At 34.7% G+C, this 23,953-nt stretch overlaps 1 protein-coding gene across 1 annotated transcript; it reads right to left on the bottom strand.

Annotated features, from left to right (window-relative positions):
* Positions 1-748: 748 nt before the first annotated feature.
* On the bottom strand, positions 749-22,146 carry LOC115221093 (spatacsin). Its single transcript, XM_029791308.2, has 8 exons — positions 22,083-22,146; positions 19,475-19,617; positions 14,007-14,114; positions 12,165-12,333; positions 9,449-9,525; positions 9,015-9,164; positions 5,022-5,173; positions 749-2,205 (listed from the first exon to the last, which is right to left on the bottom strand). The coding sequence occupies exons 2-8, from the start codon at positions 19,595-19,597 to the stop codon at positions 2,001-2,003; spliced, it is 984 nt and encodes a 327-aa protein (XP_029647168.1). The 5' UTR covers positions 19,598-19,617; positions 22,083-22,146; the 3' UTR covers positions 749-2,000.
* Between the last annotated feature and the right edge of the window lie 1,807 nt (positions 22,147-23,953).

The following is a 23,953-nucleotide window of genomic DNA, read 5'->3' as shown; positions in this document are numbered from 1 at the left end:
TCAACCTCTTCCATGATCAGTAAAGTATAAGAATATCCTGTCTGTCACATATAAATCAACATATGTTACAAACTCAGGGTTAGGGTATATTTATTGCACAGAACTTAACATTTTCAGACAATATTTTTAAATGAGTAACTTGTACACTTACATCAGAGTGCTTTATACATATGTTCACACACATCAATGGATGTTATTGCAATGCATATATAATAAAGCATGCACAACACAAAAATGATTGGAATGTTGTACCAGGAGATAACATTATAAAATATATTTCATATTACAAAACATGATTTGATATTTAATCATCCATTATTTGAATATAATTTGTAAATTAAATGATAACAATATGTGTATATATATATATATATATATATATATATATATATATATATATATATATATATATAATATGAGGGAATATTATTCCAAACTTACAGGGAAAAATTCAATTTGAAATACTAAATCAAATTTCACAAAATATAATATATATATATATATATATAAATTAGAAAAAAAACACCTTTTATCAATTCAATAATGAAAAATTAAATTATACCATCTAGAAAATTACATATTATAGAAAGGTTAAATATAAGATAAAACATATAAAGATGATTAAGTAATATGCAAAATAATAAATAAAACGTATATATTTGGTAGAATATATATATAATTATCAACACAAATTTTAACTTGGTCAACATGTTTCATCCATCCTTATTTCAAAAAAAAAAAAAGAAAGAAAAGAAGAAAAAAATGACTAATGCTCTCTTTTCCAGGTATAGCAAACTCATTTTATGAACCTGACACTAAGTTCTAACTTAAGTAGAATTTTAGTTTATCAAAACAAGCAACTTTCAGTTCAGTTATCTTACAGTTAAATGTGAATAATAATAATAATAAAGCTGAAATAAAGTATACAGTGTGTGTGGTTAATTGGCAAAATGAAAAAAAAAAGGACCATCCCCTATTAAAACAATATCTGTTAGAACATATGATTTCATATCAGGAATCTTGCAAAACAAAAATATATATGTCTTTGCTCCATCAAATAAAGAAAAACCAAACAAACAAAAAAAAACATGCATATCTATTATTTCCTGATTTGATGTGAATCCCTTAATTCTTAATTTTTTATAAAAAATTATAGTTCATAGATGTTTAAATCTTTAATCTCTGCAACAAAGCATGAATTTCAGTTCTTGTAAACATTGCCATGTTTAATGGTAAATATTGCCATGTTTAAAAGTGAATGTATCTTATATATTCTGAACCAAAAAGATACTTGACACTTTTTGACAATACTTTATAAATTGGCTGACATAACTTATCCAAAGGATTACTTTCATATTAAAAGATACAGCTTTAACAATCAATGTGTGTGTGTGTGCGTGTGTGTGTGTGTACACACATAAACAAGTTATAGCAAATTTCTAGTTGATCTAATACAGTAACTTTAAAAGAAAAAAGCAAATAATAGGAGGACGTCCAATACAGACAGGTCTATAAATGACTTACTGAATACAGATTTAGAAGTTAAAAATACTTTCTGATATCACTTAACCCAAGATAAGAAGACCAACTTTTTTGGTGAGTCTATAACATAAGGCAGCAAAACATGGCTTTGATTTGAAATATTCAAATCAGATATAGTTATCATTTAAGAAAGTAACAATTACATAAAAGTCTACTTACATAAGGATAGTCTGGGAGTATTTTTAATGTTACATCTGTTACAAAACACAATTAAATTCAAAGAAAGAAAACTGGAGTCAAACTGACACAAACTGAAAAGGATGTCACAATATAAAAAATTGAAGCTCTAAATCTTTTAAATTCAACATTCATTTAATTCAGTTATAGTTTTTCAGGTATGTTACTTCAGCAGCAAATGTTTACACAAAGTAACTCTGACAATGATTTTGATTTCCTTACAAACAGTTTCTCAGCAGCAAATGATTTAATACAATCTCTCTTGTTATTCATTTCACTTTTCAAAAGCTGAAATGGCTACTTCCTCTTAAAGCTTCAAGGTCTAGAATATATGCAGAATTAGACCCATCTTCAAGCTGAGTGATGAAATCTTTCAGTTCCAGTTCCTTTCCAAGCTGATATTGAAGACGTATGTCTTTGCAGTGTGTTAAAAGTTTCTTTATGTTATCTAAACACTGAGGAGGTTTTTGTGTCATCTGTTTGTACCTGCATGAAAAAAAAAAAATAAAATTTGAGGTTGCATAATTTAAAAAAAAACAAAAAAAAACATTTCAATTCTAACTGGTCTTTCAAAAGCATTACAAATACATATTGAAATAATTAAATCTCTCATTCCACTTTCCACAACCTAACAAGCTACTGATTTAACCCTCTAACATTTATATTACTCTGTCAAATTTGATACTTGTTAATTCTGTTTTGAATTAATCATGCATTACATTGTAATTTTGAGATTTCAATGATGATGTGATTGTATATTTTTAGAATAACATTGTGGGGTAGATGTAAGAGAGCATCGTTCAACAGTTTGAACCTAAAACAGGTAAAATACTTGGGCTGGATGTGGACTGGTTTAAATGCTAAAGGTTTAAAAAGAAAAAAAAATGTTACATGCTATCTGGTCAAATTTCGTTCTTAAGAAATAACCACTAACAAACCTTGCTCTTTGTCTAAGAACTGCTTGCAGATAATACAGCTATATTGCCTCATTATCTTATAGCATTTTATTGCACAAATCTTTACAGTACTTTCTCATAATGATTTTACAAGATGTAAACATTAAAAATTTCAGGAGTACTCATAATTTCATTTATGTAATCAGTTACCAGTTATATTTGTAAGTTATATTAATACACCAGGATACAGACATAACTAAGCAGCTAAGAAATTCACTTGGTTCTAGGTTCAATATCACAGCACAAAACATTTATCCACAGTTTGCCAACTGAGTGAAAATCTGTGGAAGTTCATTGTATGTATGTATAAATCACTTTCATTTATTGCAATGGAAAGCCTGCAATAAATGAAAGCAATTTCTACGTGTAGCATGAGATAGTTAAAGCAATAACCGCCTCTGCACTGCACAAGCTACTGGTAAGTACTTACTACTTCTTTCATCCATTTCACTAGCAGTAGTAGCCGGTGTTGCATGGGTCTTAATAAATTACCACAAAACTGTGGAACCATGAGGCTTTACACTTGAGAAAAGACGGTCTGGGGCGTGACATTGTTAAAGCAATAACCTCTTGAATCAAATCAATGCCCAAGCTGCCTTTCAAAAAGTTATATTTTTGCACTGATTATGGTTTCTATGTACAAGTGCTTTTGAGTGAAGCCGGGCCAAACTGCTGAACCAACACTGATTTGATTGAAATTTCAGATATGCATTAGGTATGTTCCAAGGCATGTTTTAGTCATAACAACTGCTTCAATCAATGTTCGGGTTTTGCAAAAACTCAGTTGTAAAAAAATTGATGAAGCATGTTGTCAAGGCAACCATCCTATCTGGATGCAGAAAAGGTAAGGATGTATTCATTCCCAGGATTCCCCTTACTCCCTCGGGAGTAGACACACCTTTCGCCTTCAGAAGACTGCAATTCCTGCTCTGGCCCAGCTTTGCTATGTCTGCCAACAAGTCCCAGGGCCAGACTCTTTCTGTGGCCGAACTTCTCTTGGAAGAGCCTTGCTTTTCCCATGGCCAGCTGTACATTGCATGCTCCAGAGACCGCAGCAGAGACAGCCTGTTCACATTAACACATCGGGGGAAGACAAGAAACATACTCTAGAACAAAGTGATACGTATTTGCCAAGGCTGAAGTGGGTACGTTATCGCCATGCATGCATATATCGGGGTACGCTCAAATACTTTTACTATTTTTTCCATATCAGACGGAAGCATCAGAAAAGGGTGCCTGCCTCCAGATACTCTGTGGGTTTATGGAAGGCGTTTGTGTGGTGCTCCTACTATGGCAAAGAGGTGGCGATTCATTGCAGTTGCACAATAATAATGCGAAGAAACAATGTTGTCAAACAGCTGCTACAAACGAACCAGTGGAAAGGCAGGTTAGGTTTCACATATTTGAAGACATTTCTGCTGCCTTCTATATGGTTAATTACCTCAAGTATGCTTATTCATGACATTAAAGCAACCAATTCAATGGAAAGGATACCAATTTACAAAATGTATGGCGGCTACGTGTTGCATGAACTTCTTGAGGGCGACATTCCAACTGTTGACCATTAACCTCCTTCAACTGGGAGCAATCTATTGCTCAAACGGTTCCCTTGTAGGAAATGCTGAAATTGTTCAACTCGTTCTCTTCCTATACATTTATCTGTGTGCTTCATTCTATGGATTCATTCGCAAGTGTATGATTCTAATCTGAAGAGCATTGCGCAAATGCAGTAGCCGAGGTAAGGCTCAAAAGTTGAATGGTAATTTATTAAGACCCAAGCAACGCCGGGTACTACTGCTAGTATATATATACATACACATACATATATACACACACATACACACACACACACACACACACACACACACACATATATATATATATATATATATATATATATAACATTGCTGAAATTGCATTCCAAGCACTAGGCTTCATATTTATGGTCAGAAAATGATTCAGCCTTGACCAATTATAAAAAATCAATTACAACCTATATTGGAAACTGCTTAAATTACCCACTATTTCTCCACTGCTAATTGATACTAGAACAGTTTCTGCTTTTCTCAACTGGTAAGCTGTAAATGAACTACACCTAAAACCTCGCCTTGTCCCTACAATCTTTTTACTTTTCAGGTCTTGCAATAAATGCTTTCCTTAATGCTCTGAAGATAGCACCATGCCCATATTTTTTAGTGCAAACATCAACTTACAGATGTTTGAACTTTACTAATCTCACTAAACAGAGAGACTGAAAATTTTTATCCCCCCACTCTAACTTTTAAAATGATCAGGCAATATCAACTGTGAATTCTACAAAATGAAAGGATTAATAAAATAGCATACCTGTCAATGGTATCAATAATGAGGGAAGGGTTCAGTCGAATATAGGCTTTCAAATCTTGCAGGTAGCGAAAGTCTCCATGAATAATGATGCGATTACAAAGTGCTTCACTCCAAACTGCATTTCTATTGTAAGCCTCACTAACAATCAATGCCTGAGGAATAAATGCAATAATATTTAACAGCTGAAGATGCAAATGATGATCACAATGATTTTATATATATGGATGCAGGCATGATTCTATGGTAAAGGAGCTTGTGACATGGTTAAGTTTCAGTCCCATTGCATGGCACTTAAGGCATGTGTCTTCTACTATAGCTGTAGGCTGACCAAACACTTCTAAGTGGATTTGGTAGATGGCAACTGAAAGAATCTCTTTGTGTATGCGTGTGCGTGTGTGTGTGTGTGTATACATACACACACAGTGGAATTCAAGTAAATTCCAAGGAATGAAAAAATTAAGAGTATCTATTTAAGATAGAAAGGATGATTTTTATTACTAGAATTGCAAAATGCACACACTGAAAAGGGCTACAGAATGTAATAATAAACCTTAAAAAGTATGGGACTAGCATTGTTGCTCAAAAGTATTGGAATAATTATATGTTGTACATTCTGTGGCATCCTTTTATCAGAAGAAATTTATTTAGTTCATCAAAATTAAGTTATATTAAAAATTAATTAGGTTAAATTATCATAAACTCAGTTTTAACAAAACAATTGTGTACAAATACTAATGTCATCTTTATGCAATAATTCAATCTATGAATGATAATTTTTATAAATTTACAAGTAATCAATGAAAAATAATTTAGTAATAATTTGTTTAATTCACATAACTATTCCATTAATATGTGTATCATAATACAAATATCTGCTTATAATTATTTCAGTTTCATACTTTTGTTGTTATATAGATTTGACTTCATCATATCATCATCATCATCATAAATCCAGTTTGCATGCAGTGTGAAATATGTTTTTTATATACTTTGGTATGAAGAGTATTATAATGAATTTACTCATTCAAAGTTGAAGATCATATTTTGTACGTTTTCAAATTTTTATATTAGGAACTCAGTGTAGTAATTATCGTGACAGTCACACATGAGTCTCTTTTCATTTTAAGATGCCACAGGATATACGACATATAGTGATTCCAATATTTTTGAGCAACAGTGCTAGTCCAATACTTTTTTATGTTTATTATGTGCATTTTTTAATTCTAGTTTTGTACTTTTTAAGGCAACGTTTGTAATATTTTATATATGTACCATATACCTCCTAATGGTGTGGCAGTCAATGGGTGTATGTCTGTGTGTGCTTGTCTTGTGTATGTGAGTGTGTGAGTGAGTGTGCGTGCATGCTTGTTCTTGTGTGTGTGTGTGTGCAAGCATGTTCTTGTATAGTCTCACAGATCTTGTTTAATTTAGCTTTTGTCCAAACCATGCTAGCATGGAAAGCGGACATTAAATGATGATGATGATGATATATATATATATGTTTAGGTATGAATGTGTTTATCTGTTTATATATTTAGTGGCACTGTTGTAATTTCTCCTATTAACAAATTGACTACATTATTTGCACATGCAAAATAAAAGATTCCTTCTTTGAAAGAGAAAGACATATGGCAATAAAACAATGCCTCAATAATAGCCATGCTCACATGAAAAACAGATATAAAAATGAATATACAGAGTGCCCCCACCCACCCAACAAATTATATACACTTTAACAGCTGATAACTCAATTTTTATTTCCTTTTTAACTAATTAAATATAACGAAGGGAACCAAATTAAGCTTTGAACACAAGAAATTTATCCTAAAGTGCTATTAGAAGGTTGAAAACACAGCCAAAGTGCAAAGACAGTTTAGGAGGGAATTTCAAATAGATTCACATATACAACTTATCACTAGAATTACAAACATGTTTGAAAATGTCCACAAGAAAAGTTCCTGAAGACTAATCCTAACACGACAAAGCAAGAAAGATATTGACAAAGAAAGATATTGACAGAGTTCATGTCACGGGATAGGAATTTCAAAATCAAGTGTCCATCACATCTTGAAGTGCTGTCATTGGAAAACCTATGTTCCAAAAATAGTCTATGCTCTCAAAGAAGATAGTCCATACTGCAAAGTGGTATTGGGCAAGACGTGTAGAAGATGCACAACAAAGATTGCTTGGAGTGATGGGGTTACATCTAAATTAAATAGCTTAATTAACCACCACAATTACAGCTACTGGAGACCTAAGAATCTGAAATTATGGAGGAACATCAAGTTAATTTACCAAGAGTTACAGTATGATGTATATAAAACCATTTTGATGTTACTTGTAACTCGTCCCATTTAGTTGAACTTGCTGCAACAATCTTTCAAGAGGAGTTTGAAGATTTGGAGTTTTATTTCCAACAAGATGCAGCATCTTTACACTGCCATATAATGTAAGGGCCTAAAGGACCTACTTTCACAAGATTTTACCAAACAGGTGGAATGGACAAAGAAGAATACCATCTACATTCACTGTACTTCACATCATTACACTTCTTTTATGGGGATACTAAGAAGAGAAAGTTTGCAGAATATAACTAGCAACAGTTGACGAATTGAGGGTATCTGCAGAACAAGAATATACACAAATACTGAACAAAATAGTTTTTGATGTTTGCAATTCCATCACTTCACCTTATCAGCAGTGCTTGGAACAGAACAGTCATCAGTTTCAAAAAAAGACATTCATAAAAAAGAATAAATTATGTCTGTAGATTCTATTGCATTTTGAAAATGAAGTGTTGGTGCCACATAAAAAGCATTGATGCTGATGTCACTTACAAAGCACTGGTAATGGTGCCATGTAAAAAGAACCTAATTCACACTGTGGAGTGGTTGGCATTAGGAAGGACATCCAGCAATAGAAACCAAGCCAAAACAGAGTATGGAACTAGGTGTGACCCCTCGCCTTGTCAGTTCCTGTCATGCTGTCCAACTCATGCTAGCATGGAAAACTGGCATCAGATGTTGATGATGATTTTAATAATTGCTGACTTGATAATAATCATTCAATGTAAGTATATTTTATATATATATATATAGGCACCCTATATATATATATATATATATATATATATATATATATATATATATATATATATGACGTGACCGACCAGACCATCAGATGTTGTTACACATCGCTGGTCACAATGCGTTCGCATTGTTTTAGCCTTCGAATGATGCCACCCCGCTGGCTAAGCGAGCAGGCCATATATATATATATATATATATATATCTGTAAATATAATGTGTGACAATTATTCGGTAGCCATGATAAAACTCAGAGTTTTATCATAGCTACCAAATAATTGTCACATATTATATTTAGATAAATTCATTTATTTACATAATATAGACATCTCTTTTATTCTTTTGTTGTCTTACCATTTCTATCAACATATATATATATTGGTGTATACAAGCATATTTAACAAGTTTGTGTATACTTGGACATAGAACAGCATGTTGTTTTAATATAAGCACAACCTCTTCTGTTCTTAGTAGCTGATGATATACAATAATTTCATTCAATGCTGCCTCTAAGACGTGTGTGTGTGTGTGTGTGCGTGCGTGCGTGCGTGTGTGTGTGTGTAAATAAATAAATTCATATATGAGCAAGTTTATGCTGTTCAGCTGGCTGGTTTTGAATGGGGTCTGAAGCAGTAATGCTGTCTGAAATGTTAGAGCAATGCTCCATTATATGTCTCATTTAAGCCTTGTATTTGTTATGGAGGAAGAGGGCCAGTTTTTGTGATGTTTTATATTATCAGAAGAGATTATCAATGCTTTACAAGCAATGTATTTGCAACAATCTTGACAGATGGAGTTGCATGTTGGCCATAACCATGCAATATCTAATGAGTGTTTCACTTTTATATAGATAACCTCACACAAGTAAGCATACACTTATGTATAAAAGAAAGAAACAATAATAAACCTCAGAGAACTTAGGATGTTCTTTAATGAAATTGGTAGCTTCTTCAGGTGTTAAATTAATGACATGAATACCAGCAGGTAAGAGATCCATCTGTAGAAGAAGCAAACGAGCTTGTCGGACACAATATTCAGCATGGCGGAGGATATTATCCTAGAAAAAAAAAAGAAAAAAAAAGACCAGAAGAAACACTGAAGTTTGAGAAATTTGTTCAAAATTGAATTATTTCATTTTCTGTTTAGATCTTAAAATGTAAAAAGCAATTTTAGGTGACTTTGAAGACAAACTCATAAAACAAAGTTTTATATTGTTAAGAACATATGTTAAGTAACATCATGTTTAAAACATGCTACCAGTTGATCTACAAATTTTAAAATTGTAATGTCTCTTAGTTATTTACACTTAATTAAAAATTAAAAATCAAAAAGTAAAACCACCTTCATATAGCTTTTTGCAGCATCAGAAAAATATTGGTGAATCTTTTGTAACAACAATACAACTTCTGAAGAGTTCACTGCAAAATAATTAGAAATATTTTATACAAATAATATTAGCAATTTATTTTTTAAGATTACAGAATTGTTATTGGACAGTTAAAGTGTGCAGTTTAACTTTTGCAACTCTTCTTAATATTCTATCACAATTCAATTTGCATTGAGGATGTTTTACAGGAATATTAAATCAATCATAGTACTTGACTGGTACTTTGTTTTATCAATCACACAAGAACGAAAGGTGAAGTTCATCTCATTGGAATTTGAATTCAAATTGTAAAAGGTCATAACTAAATCCATAGGCATTCTGCCCAAATAATAATTAAAATAATAATGAAATTATTGTGTATAGTGTTCAGGTGCACTACAGGTCATCATAGGTGCACGTACATTACATAGAATTAATGTATAAAAATCAGGAAATTGAACAGTGTATGAATTATGATATACATGTGTACATCCGTATAAAAGAAGGGGCAATATCAGATGTAGTGTTGGCAAATTTCAGGAAGCATGGAGGTTTTAAAGGATGCAATGTCTCGGCAGCTAACAACTGATGCTTCAGCAACTCTGAGTGTGAAAAAAATGTTTCTGAAAGTCATGGGAGTTGTGCTGTTTTCTGACTTAGTAGGCTTGCCCACGTGTGTTAGACACATGATGCTCAAAAAGGTGTTCAAGGTGGTTGTTGGCGACATGGTTATTAATTTTGTGGATGTTTACTAAGTCAGATGCCAGATGTCGGAGCTTCAATTAATCTATGCCCAGGGAAGCAAGGTGTTCAGAGTATTACAGATGCCTGAGGGTATTCACTTGGTTGTACGTCTCTGAACAGTTTCCAGGAGGACAATGTCCTGAGCAAGATTGGGGTTCCAGACTGGTGATGCAAATTCCAAATGTGGCTGTACCATAGTCAGCTTTAAATAGACAGATGGAGAGTGGCTGACAAAGTGATGCTGAGTGATGCCAAGACACCCTCAGCCTTCTTGACAATTTTTGAGATGTGCTTTGTCTCGATCAAATCACTACTGACAGTAATGTCCTGGTCACATTGACAAGAAGACTTCTTGATATTAGTGTTGTGGAGAGAGTATGTGGACACTGGGTATTTCCTCCCAAAATGCACAGTGGTACACTTGTCCACAGCCAGCTTGAGTTGCCAGCCCGTGATCCCTTTTTGCACTGTGTCCAGGTTCGATTGCAGGAAAGATCTATAGTGTTCTTTTTATCTCAAGGTACAGCTTGATGTCATCTGCATATTTCAGCACTGTAGCATTTTTTAAGTTGGCATCTATGTCAATGTATGCAGCAAAAAGGGGATTAGGAACAGATCCCTGTGGTACACCAGACATCTCATAGGGTGAAGAATGCTGTCCTAGAACCGTGACTACCTCTTTTTGGCTGAAAATGAAGGACTCCAACCAGTTAAAAAGATCATTTTTCATACCCATTGCAGAGTTTTGTCATAAATCTTTTGCGTGGCACAGAATTAAAAGCTTTAGCAAAGTCAAGGTAAACAACTGAAACTAGAGAGAAAAAAACATCCACCCATGAGCTGCCATCAGTAACCTGCTTGATGTCTTCAAGAAATTTGATAAGTTGGTCACAGCAGCTGAAGTTATGGATAAATCCAAATTGCATGGGCCAGATAAGGCTGTGAGAATTCCAGAAGTTCCAGAGTGTTTCTCCGACACAAGATTCCATCAGTTTGGCAATGCAGCTAATAAGATTGATTGGATGATAGTTGACAAGTGACGTGCAGTTACCCTTTTTCAACAGAAGAATGACACTGGCAGTTTTCCATTGCTCCAGAGTAGCACCATTGTTAAGACAGAACTGAAAGAAAAGTGAAAGCTGGTGCAGAAGAAAGTACCCACCATGTTTGAGAAGCAGATATGTAACACCATCAAGACCAGAAGAGGCATTATTACACCTGTACTCAAATTATTCAACCGTTTAACTTCACATATCTTACTTGATAAACTGGTACAACAGTAAAAATTCTCATTTAAAAGTAATTTTCATGTGTCTGATATTATACAACTAAATGTATAAAAAAATGACAAGAAGGATGTATTTTAAAAAGAATTTTGATCAATGAAATATCTTTCCTTATAAGCATTATGCCTGCATGGATGAATAAACATTAAAGTGACACTAATAATGACAGCTATGATGATCATAGTAAAAACACAAAAACTTCAACTCCTCTAGTATTGGCACCTCCAACTCCGTTTCCTCTTTATGTAATCAAGTGATAGTGGTCTACATATCTCATAAAGCATATGTATATGTTTGTACTTTGAGTAGGCCTATATGTTATAACTGGTTTATATTAATGAATAAAGATATTATGAATTAGAGTCAGAGTTGGTAAAACTATACTGACTCTGACTGCAGCTACCCCTTAATTGTTTCCAACTCTGACTGCACAACCCTGGTAAAAACTGGGGATTTATGACAAAGGCAGCAGTGATAGCTGAGGTGTTGAACTGCTAGCATGAATTATGTGTGTCTGCTCATGTACAATAATAACTATACAAATATATTGGTGCTACTATGTGTACAAAAACAAATGTTTCACAGGTGAATATGCTTTCTAGCAAGATTGATATATTTTCATAAACAATCTTTTAAAATAGAATTGCTGAATATTATTTACCTAGTGGTTTCCTTTTTAATATATCCAAATTCTTTTGGGCCAACTCTTCAAGCATTTGTCCAATCTCTCTAAACATTGTAAAATTTAGGGCCACCATGGTGTAACTGTCACTGTCATTGGGATGAAAACGTTTGAGATAATCTAAAATTGCAGACCTCAGCTGATCTTCCTGGTAAACAAATAAGAATAACAACAATTATTTCACACATGAAAATAGGCAAAACAATTTAACTTAAAATTATATATCAGCAATTAATGAATGATCCTGTCAACTGATTCTAATAACTATCACTTACAAAAGTAGTCATCATTTATTTGAATAATATCAAATGCCTAAATGTTTAGAAGAAATTTTATTTACACCTGAAGTCATGAATTGAAATTTTATTTACACCTGAACCCATGTGTCTGCTCACATATTAGGGCAAACTACAAACTATGGAAAGTAGGAAATAAAAGTCTTCTTTCAGAACATGACAAATTATAATTATTACTTAGATATTTAGAATAGTTGAGTTTTCTAAAGTTTTAAACCAGATTTGATTTTAGCAGGTTATAGCTTGCTGTAGTAGATGATCAGAGAAATTTCTTCTTGTTGACACACAACATCAAACCTGCCTAACTTGTAGACATACAGAAAAAGAATATTTTCAAAATAAATTTCAAATTCAGATTACTAGTTTCTTTATCAACTCTTCAGAGAAAAATTAAAGCATATAATTATTGAATTCATACATTTTAAGTGGATATTTAAAGTTTTGATGTAAATTATGAGGTTGAAAAATATTGAGCAGAATGACAGTGATATTAAAAGTGTTAGAGAAATGATAACATAGTAATGAAATCAAGTTTTATGAGTGCGTTATTTCCCTAAATAATCCTGCTTTCTTCAACTGATAATGTCTCATGTTAGGAAAGAAAACAATGTGAAAAATAGAATTGAAACACATTGAGTTGTTAGTCGTTTTACACAGTTCTTTTTATTTCATCTAGGTTTTATATAGCATTAATATTCATTAATTAATATCTATCAAATCAACAACATTAAATATGATAAAAATTTTGATGCTACAAATTTTGATGTAAACTTTTTTCTACTGGACCAAATCTCAATTTTTTTTTATGTCAAAATGTGGCTAGGGACCAGTCCTTTTCAAAAATGTTAACAGTTTTCAATTTGGTTAAGAATTGAATTAGCAACAAGCTCTGAAAGATGTTGCATGTGAGTAAATTGCAGCCTTAAGAATATTATTCAACTACAATTGTAGGTGAATGATTATCAATGACAGTGGCAGAAAGGGATGAACAAAATATTGGATAGTTTTTTACAAAAAGAAATAAAAGGTGCTGATATATTGTTAAAGTTCTGACATGTGTAAGGAGGTTGATGGGAGCAATGAGTAAAGTATTTAAACTATAGCTAATTAAGCATTGTTGTTGATTAAGTAAATTTATTGGAACCATAGTTAATTAAGTATTGTTTTTCCATTAAACATTATTTACATTTGACGGATATTTGTCCTCATCTTGTTTGTTGTTAACACAACATTTCGGCTGATATACCCTCCAGCCTTCATCAGGTGTCTTGGGGAAATTTCGAACCTGGGTTCTCATTCCACTCATAATTCCACATCTCTTAAATATGGAACAGTGCTTTCTAATAAAGTTTGATAAACTAAACTTATGATGCAAATCTCAATATTATGGCTAAAAATTTCACTGACAAATTGAATAATATAGGTGATACACTGTATATATTGAGAGTTATAAGAACAAAGATAATAAAATTTTAGAGCATTTACAAAATTAAGAACCTCTAAAACAAAAGAACAACCAAATTACCTTTTCCATTCCTTTCCTCATCAGCAGCTCAAACTGATGATGTTGCTTCAGCGCATCAAATATGTAGGTCATCTCATTGAAGCGGCCAACACCTGTTAATAGGCTGATCTATAACAACAGAAAGAGACATACACAATCATTATTATTTCATATATACACAATGAATCAGACTGTTGGAAAGGAACAATTCCTAACAGTGAGCTACAAGTAACCTTAGATACTGAGAACCTTCTTAGTATCCAAGTTGTAACTAATAATACTGTTTTCTTGAGCTGTACTGAATTAAGTTTTATGCCTATTTCCTCTATCTATTTGTTCAAATCTTTAGAGATAGTTCCTAATGCACTTGTAACTACAAGAATATATTTTACCCATACTTTCCACAGCCTCTGTAACTCAAAGGCTAGGTCCTGGTACTTAGCTATTTTTTCTATACCCTTCATATTGACTTTCTCATCATTTGGGACTGTAAAGTCAATTTCCTGCCACAATGTTAAAATCCCACAACACCTTACATTTCTTACTTTCTAACACTTTTCTAGGTTCGTGTTCATACCACTTAACAGTATGGTCAAATCCAAGCTTTCTACATAACTCTCAGAACACTTGGCAAAATGTTTAGCGGCATTTCGTCTGTCTGCACATTCTGAGTTCAAATTCTGCTGAGGTCATCTTTACCTTTCATCCTTACAAGGTTGGTAAAGTAATCGGCTCATCTCCTCCCTCAAAATTGCTGCCCTTGAGGCAAAATTTGAAACCATTATCATTATTATTATTGAGTGAGAGTAGCACATGCCATCAAAGTGACACTGGGGTACAAATATATGAAACCCAATATACCCACCATGACTACCCATCTGATAAGGGCACATGCATCACAACCATATGTGCATGACATGGCGATTTCAAATCAAGATAAACAGTGCATGATTTTGCAGGTAGGGCCCAGTTAGAATTTTCTTCAAGTTGAGTAGCCCATCCTGCTCAAGAGGTCCCTCAACAAGGGTTGTTTAAAGATGTCAAATGAAACACCCATGTTTCCAGAGGTGAATCTGTGATGCTCCCCAACTACTTTTGTTCATGATCACAGATGCACATATCATCAGCCACCAACGGACGCACTTAACAGGTTAAGGTCAAAACAACTGACAAGTAGATCTGTGGTACTGAGCAAAACATTTGATAAAATGTACATGATAATACTTCCAATCAGTTAAAATCAGAAGCCAATGAGAGCCAATGCCTAGCATTCCATCAGGGTATTATTATTATTATTATTATTATTATTATTATTGATGATGATGATGATGATGACATTTACGTAAATTTCTATTGCATCACCAGATGTATCTTCTGTTCCTGAAATGTGTGACAAAGTAGAATTGCAAAGGTATGCTACATCAGTTATATTTTTGGTGTTATTTTATGGTTTCTATTGTGCAGAGAATGTGTAATATGAGTTGTGGTGATGGGGGTTGGGAGGTCATATATGCTGTATGACTGCAGTTAAGTGATTTAGTAATTAGATACGCCCCTCCATAATATTGACATTGTCTGTACAGATGCATAAGTGTACCATACATAAACTGTCGAAATGTTCGTAGAGCAATGTGAAATGAAGAGTTTTGTTCAAGAACACAATGTGCTGCCTTGCCTGGGAATCAAACCCATGATCTAGAGGTCACATGTGCAATGCTCTAACCACATGCCTTCACACACACACACACACACACACACACACACACACATAAATTTGTTGTGCAATATATGGATTCATAGAATCATGTGGCTGTCATGGAAAGCTCCTCAAGTGGATCTGGCTAGCAGAGCACATGGTAATCCAAAATGGAGGAGTACAGTGCAGAGTTCTAAGGACCTGAAATCCAAGAGATCTAATCAATGAAATTATCTCATGAGGAGTATATAAACCATAAAAAGTCAGGAGGTGTAAGAGGTGAATATATTTATTTAACCACTTGTTTATCTTTAGGATTATGGCCTTTATATCATTCGTCTTGTTTACATATCAAATGTTGTTAAACAGCCATAATCCAATAGCTAAGTGGTTAAATATATTCACCTCTCATACCTCTTCACTTTTTATGGTTTGTGTGTGTGTATGTATGTATGTATGTATGTATATATATATATATATATATATATATATACTCTCAGATATATTCATATACATATTTTTATATACACATATCTTCACACACACAAACTCTCCTATGCAGAGAGACAGAGAGACAGAGAAAGAGAAACAGATCCATGGAAAGTATAAAAATAAACCCTGAAAGGTTTCTATGAAGTTGCATAGGAAACAGTCACAGTCCAGTACAAAATAGGACCATTGTTCCAAGGGAATGGTTCATTGACCATAAGACCCCAAAAGATAAGGTAAGTACTCAATGAACAATTTAAAAATGTCTTTACCTTCTCATGCAAATAAATAACCTGGCTGAGTTCTTTGAGATTACACCTCTGTAGTGAAAGGTGGCAACCATCAACTACATTGACATTGAGAAGGTAGATGTAACAGCAGCCATAGATGAAGTCGGCTTAAACTCAGCCACTGGTCTTGGTGGTTTCCCAGCTTTTCTCTTGAAGTCATGTAAGCAGGTTTTAGCAAAACTACTTCAGATACTTTTCCAGAGTTTACTTCAAGTGGTGAACTTCCTAAAAAGCTAAAAGGTGGTATCATATGCCCTATCCATAAAGATGGGAACAAAGCGGGGGGTAAAATATACAGACTCATCTCTCTGATTTCACACATCAGCAAGTCATGGAATGAATCACTATAATAATAATAATAATAATAATAATAATAATAATAATGAAATTATTGTATACAGTGCTCAGGTGCACCACAACTTGTCAGACAGTGTGTATAAAGTATATGCAGTAATGTACAAATGTCTGGAAAGCGAATAATGTATGAGTCAGATACATGCTTGTGTGTGTATGGAGGGGAAAAAATCAGGTGTAGTGTTGGTGAATCTCAGAAAGCATGGAAGTTTTGAAGGATGCAGTGCTCTGACAACTAACAACTGATGCCGGCAGTTTGTTCCATGCTTCAGCAACTCTTAGTGTGAAAAAATGTTTCCTAAAGTCATGGGAGCTGTGCTGTTTTCTGACTTTGTAACTATGTCCACGGGTGTTAGACGGGTGGAGTTTGAAAAGGTGCTCAGAGTTATTGTTTGTAAGATGATTAATAATTTTATAGGTGTCTGCCAAGTCAGCTGCCAGACGTCGGAGTTTTAATGTGTCCATGCCCAGGGAAGTAAGGCATTACAGAATATGGCAAATGCCTGATGGAGGGTATTCTTTTGGTTGCACGACGCTGAACAGCTTCCATACGATTAATATCCTGAGCAAGATAGGGGTTCCAGACCGGTGATGCAAATTCCAGGTGAGGTCTTAGCATAGCTATATAAAGCTGCAGATAGATAGCCAGAGAGCGGCTCACAGTGGACTTGAGTGATTCTAAGACACCCTCAGCTTTCTTGGCAATTTTAGTGATGTGTTTTGTCCAACGCAAATCGCTGTCGACAATAACACCCAGGTCATGTTCACACAAAGACTTTTTGAGATTAGTGTTGTGGAGGGAGTAAGTGGACACTGGGTTTCTCCTCCCAAAATGCATGGTGGTACATTTGTCCACAGCCAGCTTGAGTTGCCAGTCCATGATCCACTGCTGCATTGTGTCCAGGTCTGCTTGCAATAGAGATCTATAGTGTACAGGATCTGACCTCTTTATTTCGAGGTACAGCTTGATGTCATCTGCATATTTCAGCACTGTGGCATTCTTTAAGTTGGCATCTATGTCATTAACATACGCAACAAATAAAAGGGGGCCAAGAACAGTTCCCTGTGGTACACCAGATGTCATCTCATAGGGTGAAGAGTGCTGACCTAGAACTGTGACAACCTCTTTTCACCCGAAAATAAAGGACCTCAACCAGTTATAGAGTTCGTCACTTACGCCTAACGCAGAAAGTTTCACCATAAGTCTTTTGTGTGGCACAGAGTTAAAAGCCTTAGCAAAGTCCAGGTAAACAACATCCACCCAGGATCCGTGATCAGTGATTTGGGTAATGTCCTCAAGAAACTCGATGAGTTGATTACAGCAGCTGGAGTTAGGAATAAATCCAAATAGTGACAGCTGGATGAGGCTGTGAGACTTCCAGAAGTTCCAGAGGGTTTCCCTGACACAGGATTCCATCAGTTTGGCGATGCAGCTAGTAAAACTAACAGGGCGATAGTTGACAGGCGATGTGCAGTCACCTTTTTTGAACAGAGAGATAACACTGGCAGTTTTCCACTGCTCTGGAGTAACACCATTGTCAAGACAGAATTGGAAGAATAGAGAAAGTTGACTTAGAAGAAAGTACCCACCGCGTTTGAGAAGTAGGTATGTAACACCATCGAGACCAGGAGAGGCATAGTTGCATTTATTCTTAAGGTGGTGTTGTAGCATTGCTGGTGTAAATTGTATAGTAGATATAGAGTCCGGTGTCAGTGGTGATGAAGATGGAGCATTTTGGTCTTCGACAGTAAAGATGCCGGCATAGCATCCAGCAATGATTTCTGCGCATTCTTTGGGATTGCCAGTAATCTGTCCTGAGTGGGGATTGTGAAGGGGACCAACTGGAGAGTGAGGTCTCTGCTTTGAGTGCACATACTTCCAGAACACTTTGCTGTCAGGGTTGGTTGCAATGTGTTGTTCAAATTCAAGCACTACCTTTTTTGTCACCTGCTTGATGTGGTTGGCTGACCTATTGCACTTTTTCCTGTTGATCTCTGATTTGTGCAATTTGTAATCCTGTTCAGCATTACAGTGTCCTTTCCTGGCAAGTCGGACTGCTGCAGTCTCCCAAATTGCACTATTGGGTGGTTTTGATAACTGATTCCGAGAAGAAAAGGATTTGCTGAACAATACCCAGCATGGTTTTTGTTGGGGTGCAAAAAGAAAACATTTGTTCCACTTTCAATTCAACTAATGCTCAATTTGTGAAGAGCATTCAAGTGAATTTTATTAGAAATGATTTTAATTAAAGACACCAATGATCAAAAGTAAAACTAATATTGAATAAAATTGTTGAGGAACAGGTTTTCCTCAATTAATTTTAAGAGAACAGGTTTTCCTCAATTAATTTTAAGAGAACAATTTTTCTTTCATATACAATAAACACTTTGTAAATAATTTCACATCATAAAAATGTATTTTCAGTCAAATTCCATCTATTTATATTTCATGATGCACTCTTCCCTTTTGCAGTTTTGTTACATTTTGGGAGTGGATACATTCTAACCTCCATAGACCCTTTTCTCTTATACTTACCTTTGTATATTTCTTTTGAGAGGAAAAGTGTGGAAAAATAAATTGACAAGATAACAAGATCAGAAATTTTGTTTTTGCATATTAAATCTAATATGCATCAAATTAAATTAAATTAAATTCTTACCATCAAATTAAATTCTTCAGCCTGTGAAAGGCGCTGGTTTAAAACACGAGCAGCTCTTAGAACATTAGAAATTCCTTCCATGTTACATGCTGATGTGTGGCAATGATGGGCCAGGATAAGCATATTAGTTTGTACAGTTAAAACTGTAAAAAGTAATTGAGAACAAAAATTTAATTTTAACTTCCTTTATTAATGTATTTGTATGATCAAAATTACTTAACAAACCAATTTATAACCAATATACATTTTAGTTTATAGATCCTATCTTTTAGAGCAGCTATATGTTATGGTAATTAGATACATAATAGTGAAAATACATACCAGTGGTAAAGAAGATGGGATTTAGTACTAAATAAAAAATAAAAATCTATACACAAACATTGTGTTGTTTTCTTTAGAAGAACACAAACTGCTTATTTTCCAAATCAACTAAATTTAGGGGAAATAAAATGCAAGGGAATGATTGCCATTTCATACCTGGGTAGTTAATATTAGTAAGAATATCCAGTTATATATAGCTGATAAAATTGACAATGTTGTTCCCTGTACTAACAACATATGTTCTAAGTTCAAAACATTAGTACAAGCAATTCAACATAAATGAAATGGCTAACAGGTATAGCAAAGTGAAATTATGTTGCCACTGCTACTGAGGATGATGATTATAACAGAGGACTCAATGAAACTCAAGAGGACAACAATATTTTATGTAAACTTTTTTATAGGGAAATAAAACTCAGTTCTATTAAGTTGATATTTGACCAAGTAAAGATAAATATATATATATAAACTGGATCATCCAGTAAGACCATTGAGGTATGGTAACATCATTGAAGGCTTTTGTGTTTATGTAGTGTGAGAGGGACATGTGAGGTTGACAAAACTCATCCCTCAATAACATATATAATCACAATTCAATTTGCATGCATAAAGCATACTATTTTAGGAGCGGTGGGGGAGGGGGACACATAAAATTATGATATTCCAACCTTTTTCAAGAGAATTAACAATGAGAAGAAAGTGAAATGGTTAGATTTGGGAACTGAAACAACTTTTAAACCTTCACTGGGAACTTACTGCTTTTCTGTGATGAATAAGTTAAAAATCATCATCATCGTTTAACGTCTGCTTTCCATGCTAGCATGGGTTGGCTGATTTGACTGAGGTCTGGCGAACCAGATGGCTGCACCAGACTCCAATCTGATCTGGCAGAGTTTCTACAGCTAGATACCCTTCATAATGCCAACCACTCCAAGAGTGTAGTGGGAGCTTTTACGTGCCACCAGCACAAGAGCCAGTCAGGCGGTACTGGCAATGGCCACGCTCAAATGGTGCTTTTTATGTGCCACCTGCACAGGAGCCAGTCCAGCGGCACTGGCAAAGACCACGCTCAAATGTTTTTTCCTGTGCCACCAGCACAAGTGCCAGTAAGGCGATGCAGGTAACGATTACACTAGAATGCTGCTTTTTACAAGCCACTGGTACAAATGCCAGCTTGTTTTTCCAGCAATGATCACGCTCAGATAGTGCTCTCAGCACTCCACTAGCACAGATGCCAGTCATCAAATTTGATTTTGATTTCACTTGCCTCAACAGGTCTTCGCAAGCAGAGTTTAGTTATTGCCTTGGTGAGGCCCAATGTTCGAAGGTCATGCTTCACCACCTCATCCCAGGTCTTCCTGGGTCTACCTCTTCCACAGGTTCCCTCAACTGCTAGGGTGTGATACTTTTCACACAGCTATCCACATCCATTCTCGCCACATGGCCATAGCAGCGCAGTCGTCTCTCTTGCACACCACATCTGATGCTTCTTAAGTCTAACTTTTCTCTCAAGGCACTAACACTCTGTCGAGTATGTACACTGACATTACACATCCAGCGGATCATACTGGTTTCATTTCTTGCGAGCTTATGCATGTCCTCAGCAGTCACGGCCCATGTTTCACTGCCATGTAGCATAGCTGTTCATACATATGCGTCATACAGTCTACCTTTTACTCTGAGCAAGAGGCCTTTTGTCACCAGCAGAGGTAAGAGCTCTCTGAACTTTGCCCAAGCTATTTTTATTCTAGCAGCTGCACTTTCAGCGCACCCTCCCCCACTACTGACTTGGTCACCTAGGTAACGGAAGCTATCAGCTACTTCTAGTTTTCCTCCCTGGAATGTGGCGGAAGTTGTTCTCTGCGCATTTTCAGAGTTTATTGCTCCTGAGCATCTGCCACATACAAAACTATCTTCCCAGTTAGCCTTTATTTGATATTACTGCACCTCTTATGTGTCCATAGCTTACACTGTGCACATCTTATAGAGTTTCTAACTATGCCTTTTCTACAGATCGAGCAGGGCTATCTACCCGAAGGGATTTGTGGTTTGCCTGCCCTCCTACTTATTAGGACTTTGGTTTTAGCTAGGCTGACTCTAAGGCCCTTCGATTCTAATCCTTGTTTCCATACCTGAAACTTCTCCTCTGGTTCTGATAATGACTCAGCAAAAATATGTGTAAAATTGCGAAGGAAATAAATCTTACAGAACAAAAAATTCAAATGTGAGAATTGTATTTTACTGTCTTCTTGTATCAGGAATGTAATGGAATGTGAAAAGAATTTACTGTCTGACTATCTGTGCTAATGAAGTTGCCAAGTTGACTGGGATCTTGGCATAGTTGGTGATTTCACTGAGTGAAAGTGAAATGATTTTGAGAAATGTGATGTTTGGAATCATCCTAAGAAACTGAACTTTTATTTTAAAGAACAATTTCTAGATGGGATTATGTAATATCCCTTCTAGATATTGTTCAATGTGTTCTTATACAGGAGGATGTAAAATAATTAGGCCTAAAGGGAATTGAGGCTATAAGTAATAAATATAGGTAATATATTAATACGAGTGTGAGTGTAGTATGTATGGGGACTGATGTATATATGAGTGACTGTTACATTTTTGCCAACTGAGGTATATATATATATTGGTGATTGACTTTCTTTTCTATTGATTAGGAGGAAAGAGTACATTTATGGTAATTTTATTCTTCAAAGACTGTTATGAAGAAGTGGCATGAAGGTTTGCAATAAAGTGAACTTCATTAAAGACATCTAAGAACCAAGTAGCAATAGATTAAGTACACCTCCTAAGAACTCAGGGTGCAAAGAACAAATGCTACAAGCAATCTTGTTCTATACTCTGACACTTCTGCTAACCAATTCCTTGGATTGGTACTTTGTCATATCAAACCCCAAAAAGATAAAAGGTAAAGCAAACTTTGATGTATGGGTAATTTATGGGTAGTTTCTGAAGTGTATAATGCAAGGAAGTTTAATGATTCAAGTAGCTGTTATGGGGATTGATATATGAGTCCGGGGGGAGATAGAGTTTATTACCAATTCAAAGCATTTCTTATACGCAAGAGAAGCTTGTAATATATTTAAATAACTTATATATGATATTTTATAGTTTAAAAATAGTTTTTAATACTGGTAAAAAATTATGTCAATAATAAATCACTGGTTTGAATATTAAGAACATTAGTGAAAGATTGGATAATTTTAATACTGGTGTGCAATAACAATTGGTAAAAAATATGTCGGAGATGTATAATCATGTAAAAAATAAGAAATCTGTTACTTCATGAGAGCTTCAATAATATCAGTTTACAGGTAAGGCAGCAAGCTGGCAGAAACATTAGCATGCCGGGTGAAATGCTTAGCAGTATTTTGTCTGTCTTTACATTCTGAGTTCAAATTCTGCCAAGGTCAACTCTGCCTTTCATCCTTTCAGGGTCGATAAATTAAGTATCAGTTGCATACTGGGGTCGAACTAATCAAATGGCCCCCTTCCCCAGTGAGGAATACAAGTAAAGATCCACTCTCAGTGAGGTGGTCTCTTGCTTTTAAACTCTCACACCATTACTATTACCATCATCACAATTGTAGAACAGTAGATTACTATTACCTACCATCACGGATGATGGTATAACAAACAAAAATTAGCAATGCTGTGTTATTAGTTACATTAACATAATTTGTATTCCAAGGCCAACAGGAAATATGAAATTCTATTAGTTTTGGAACAAGCTAATACAAAACAATGATTCTATACTTATAAAAAAAAAATACTTACTTGGACTTCTCAATTCTGGAGCACACACTTTCAGAGATTTTATTATAGCATCAGACAGGAACCCAGCAAGCTGAAATAGAATGTAATTAAGATAGTTTGTAAAACATTTTTCATCAATCAAAACTGTTAATAGTTAGACTGACAACTACTCCTTTAAGGGAAGACAATCATCCCAAATCAGCTCAAGGGTGTAACGAACTTCGAGTGATGTGTGAATATCTTGTCTTGTACTTTCGGGGTACAAGAAAGCAATCACTCACTAGCCGTTGCTTTATTAATCCAGAATTCTACCAGTCAGAAACAACAAGACGCAGACGTAAAATATATATTTACTACTTTATTCTCTTTCTTGGTAACAATAAC

The sequence above is a fragment of the Octopus sinensis genome, linkage group LG17 (assembly GCF_006345805.1).
Source record: "Octopus sinensis linkage group LG17, ASM634580v1, whole genome shotgun sequence".
NCBI classification, from domain to species: domain Eukaryota; kingdom Metazoa; phylum Mollusca; class Cephalopoda; order Octopoda; family Octopodidae; genus Octopus; species Octopus sinensis.
The sequence above is the reverse complement of the archived record's forward strand: the minus strand, read 5'-3'. Positions and strand labels throughout refer to the sequence as shown.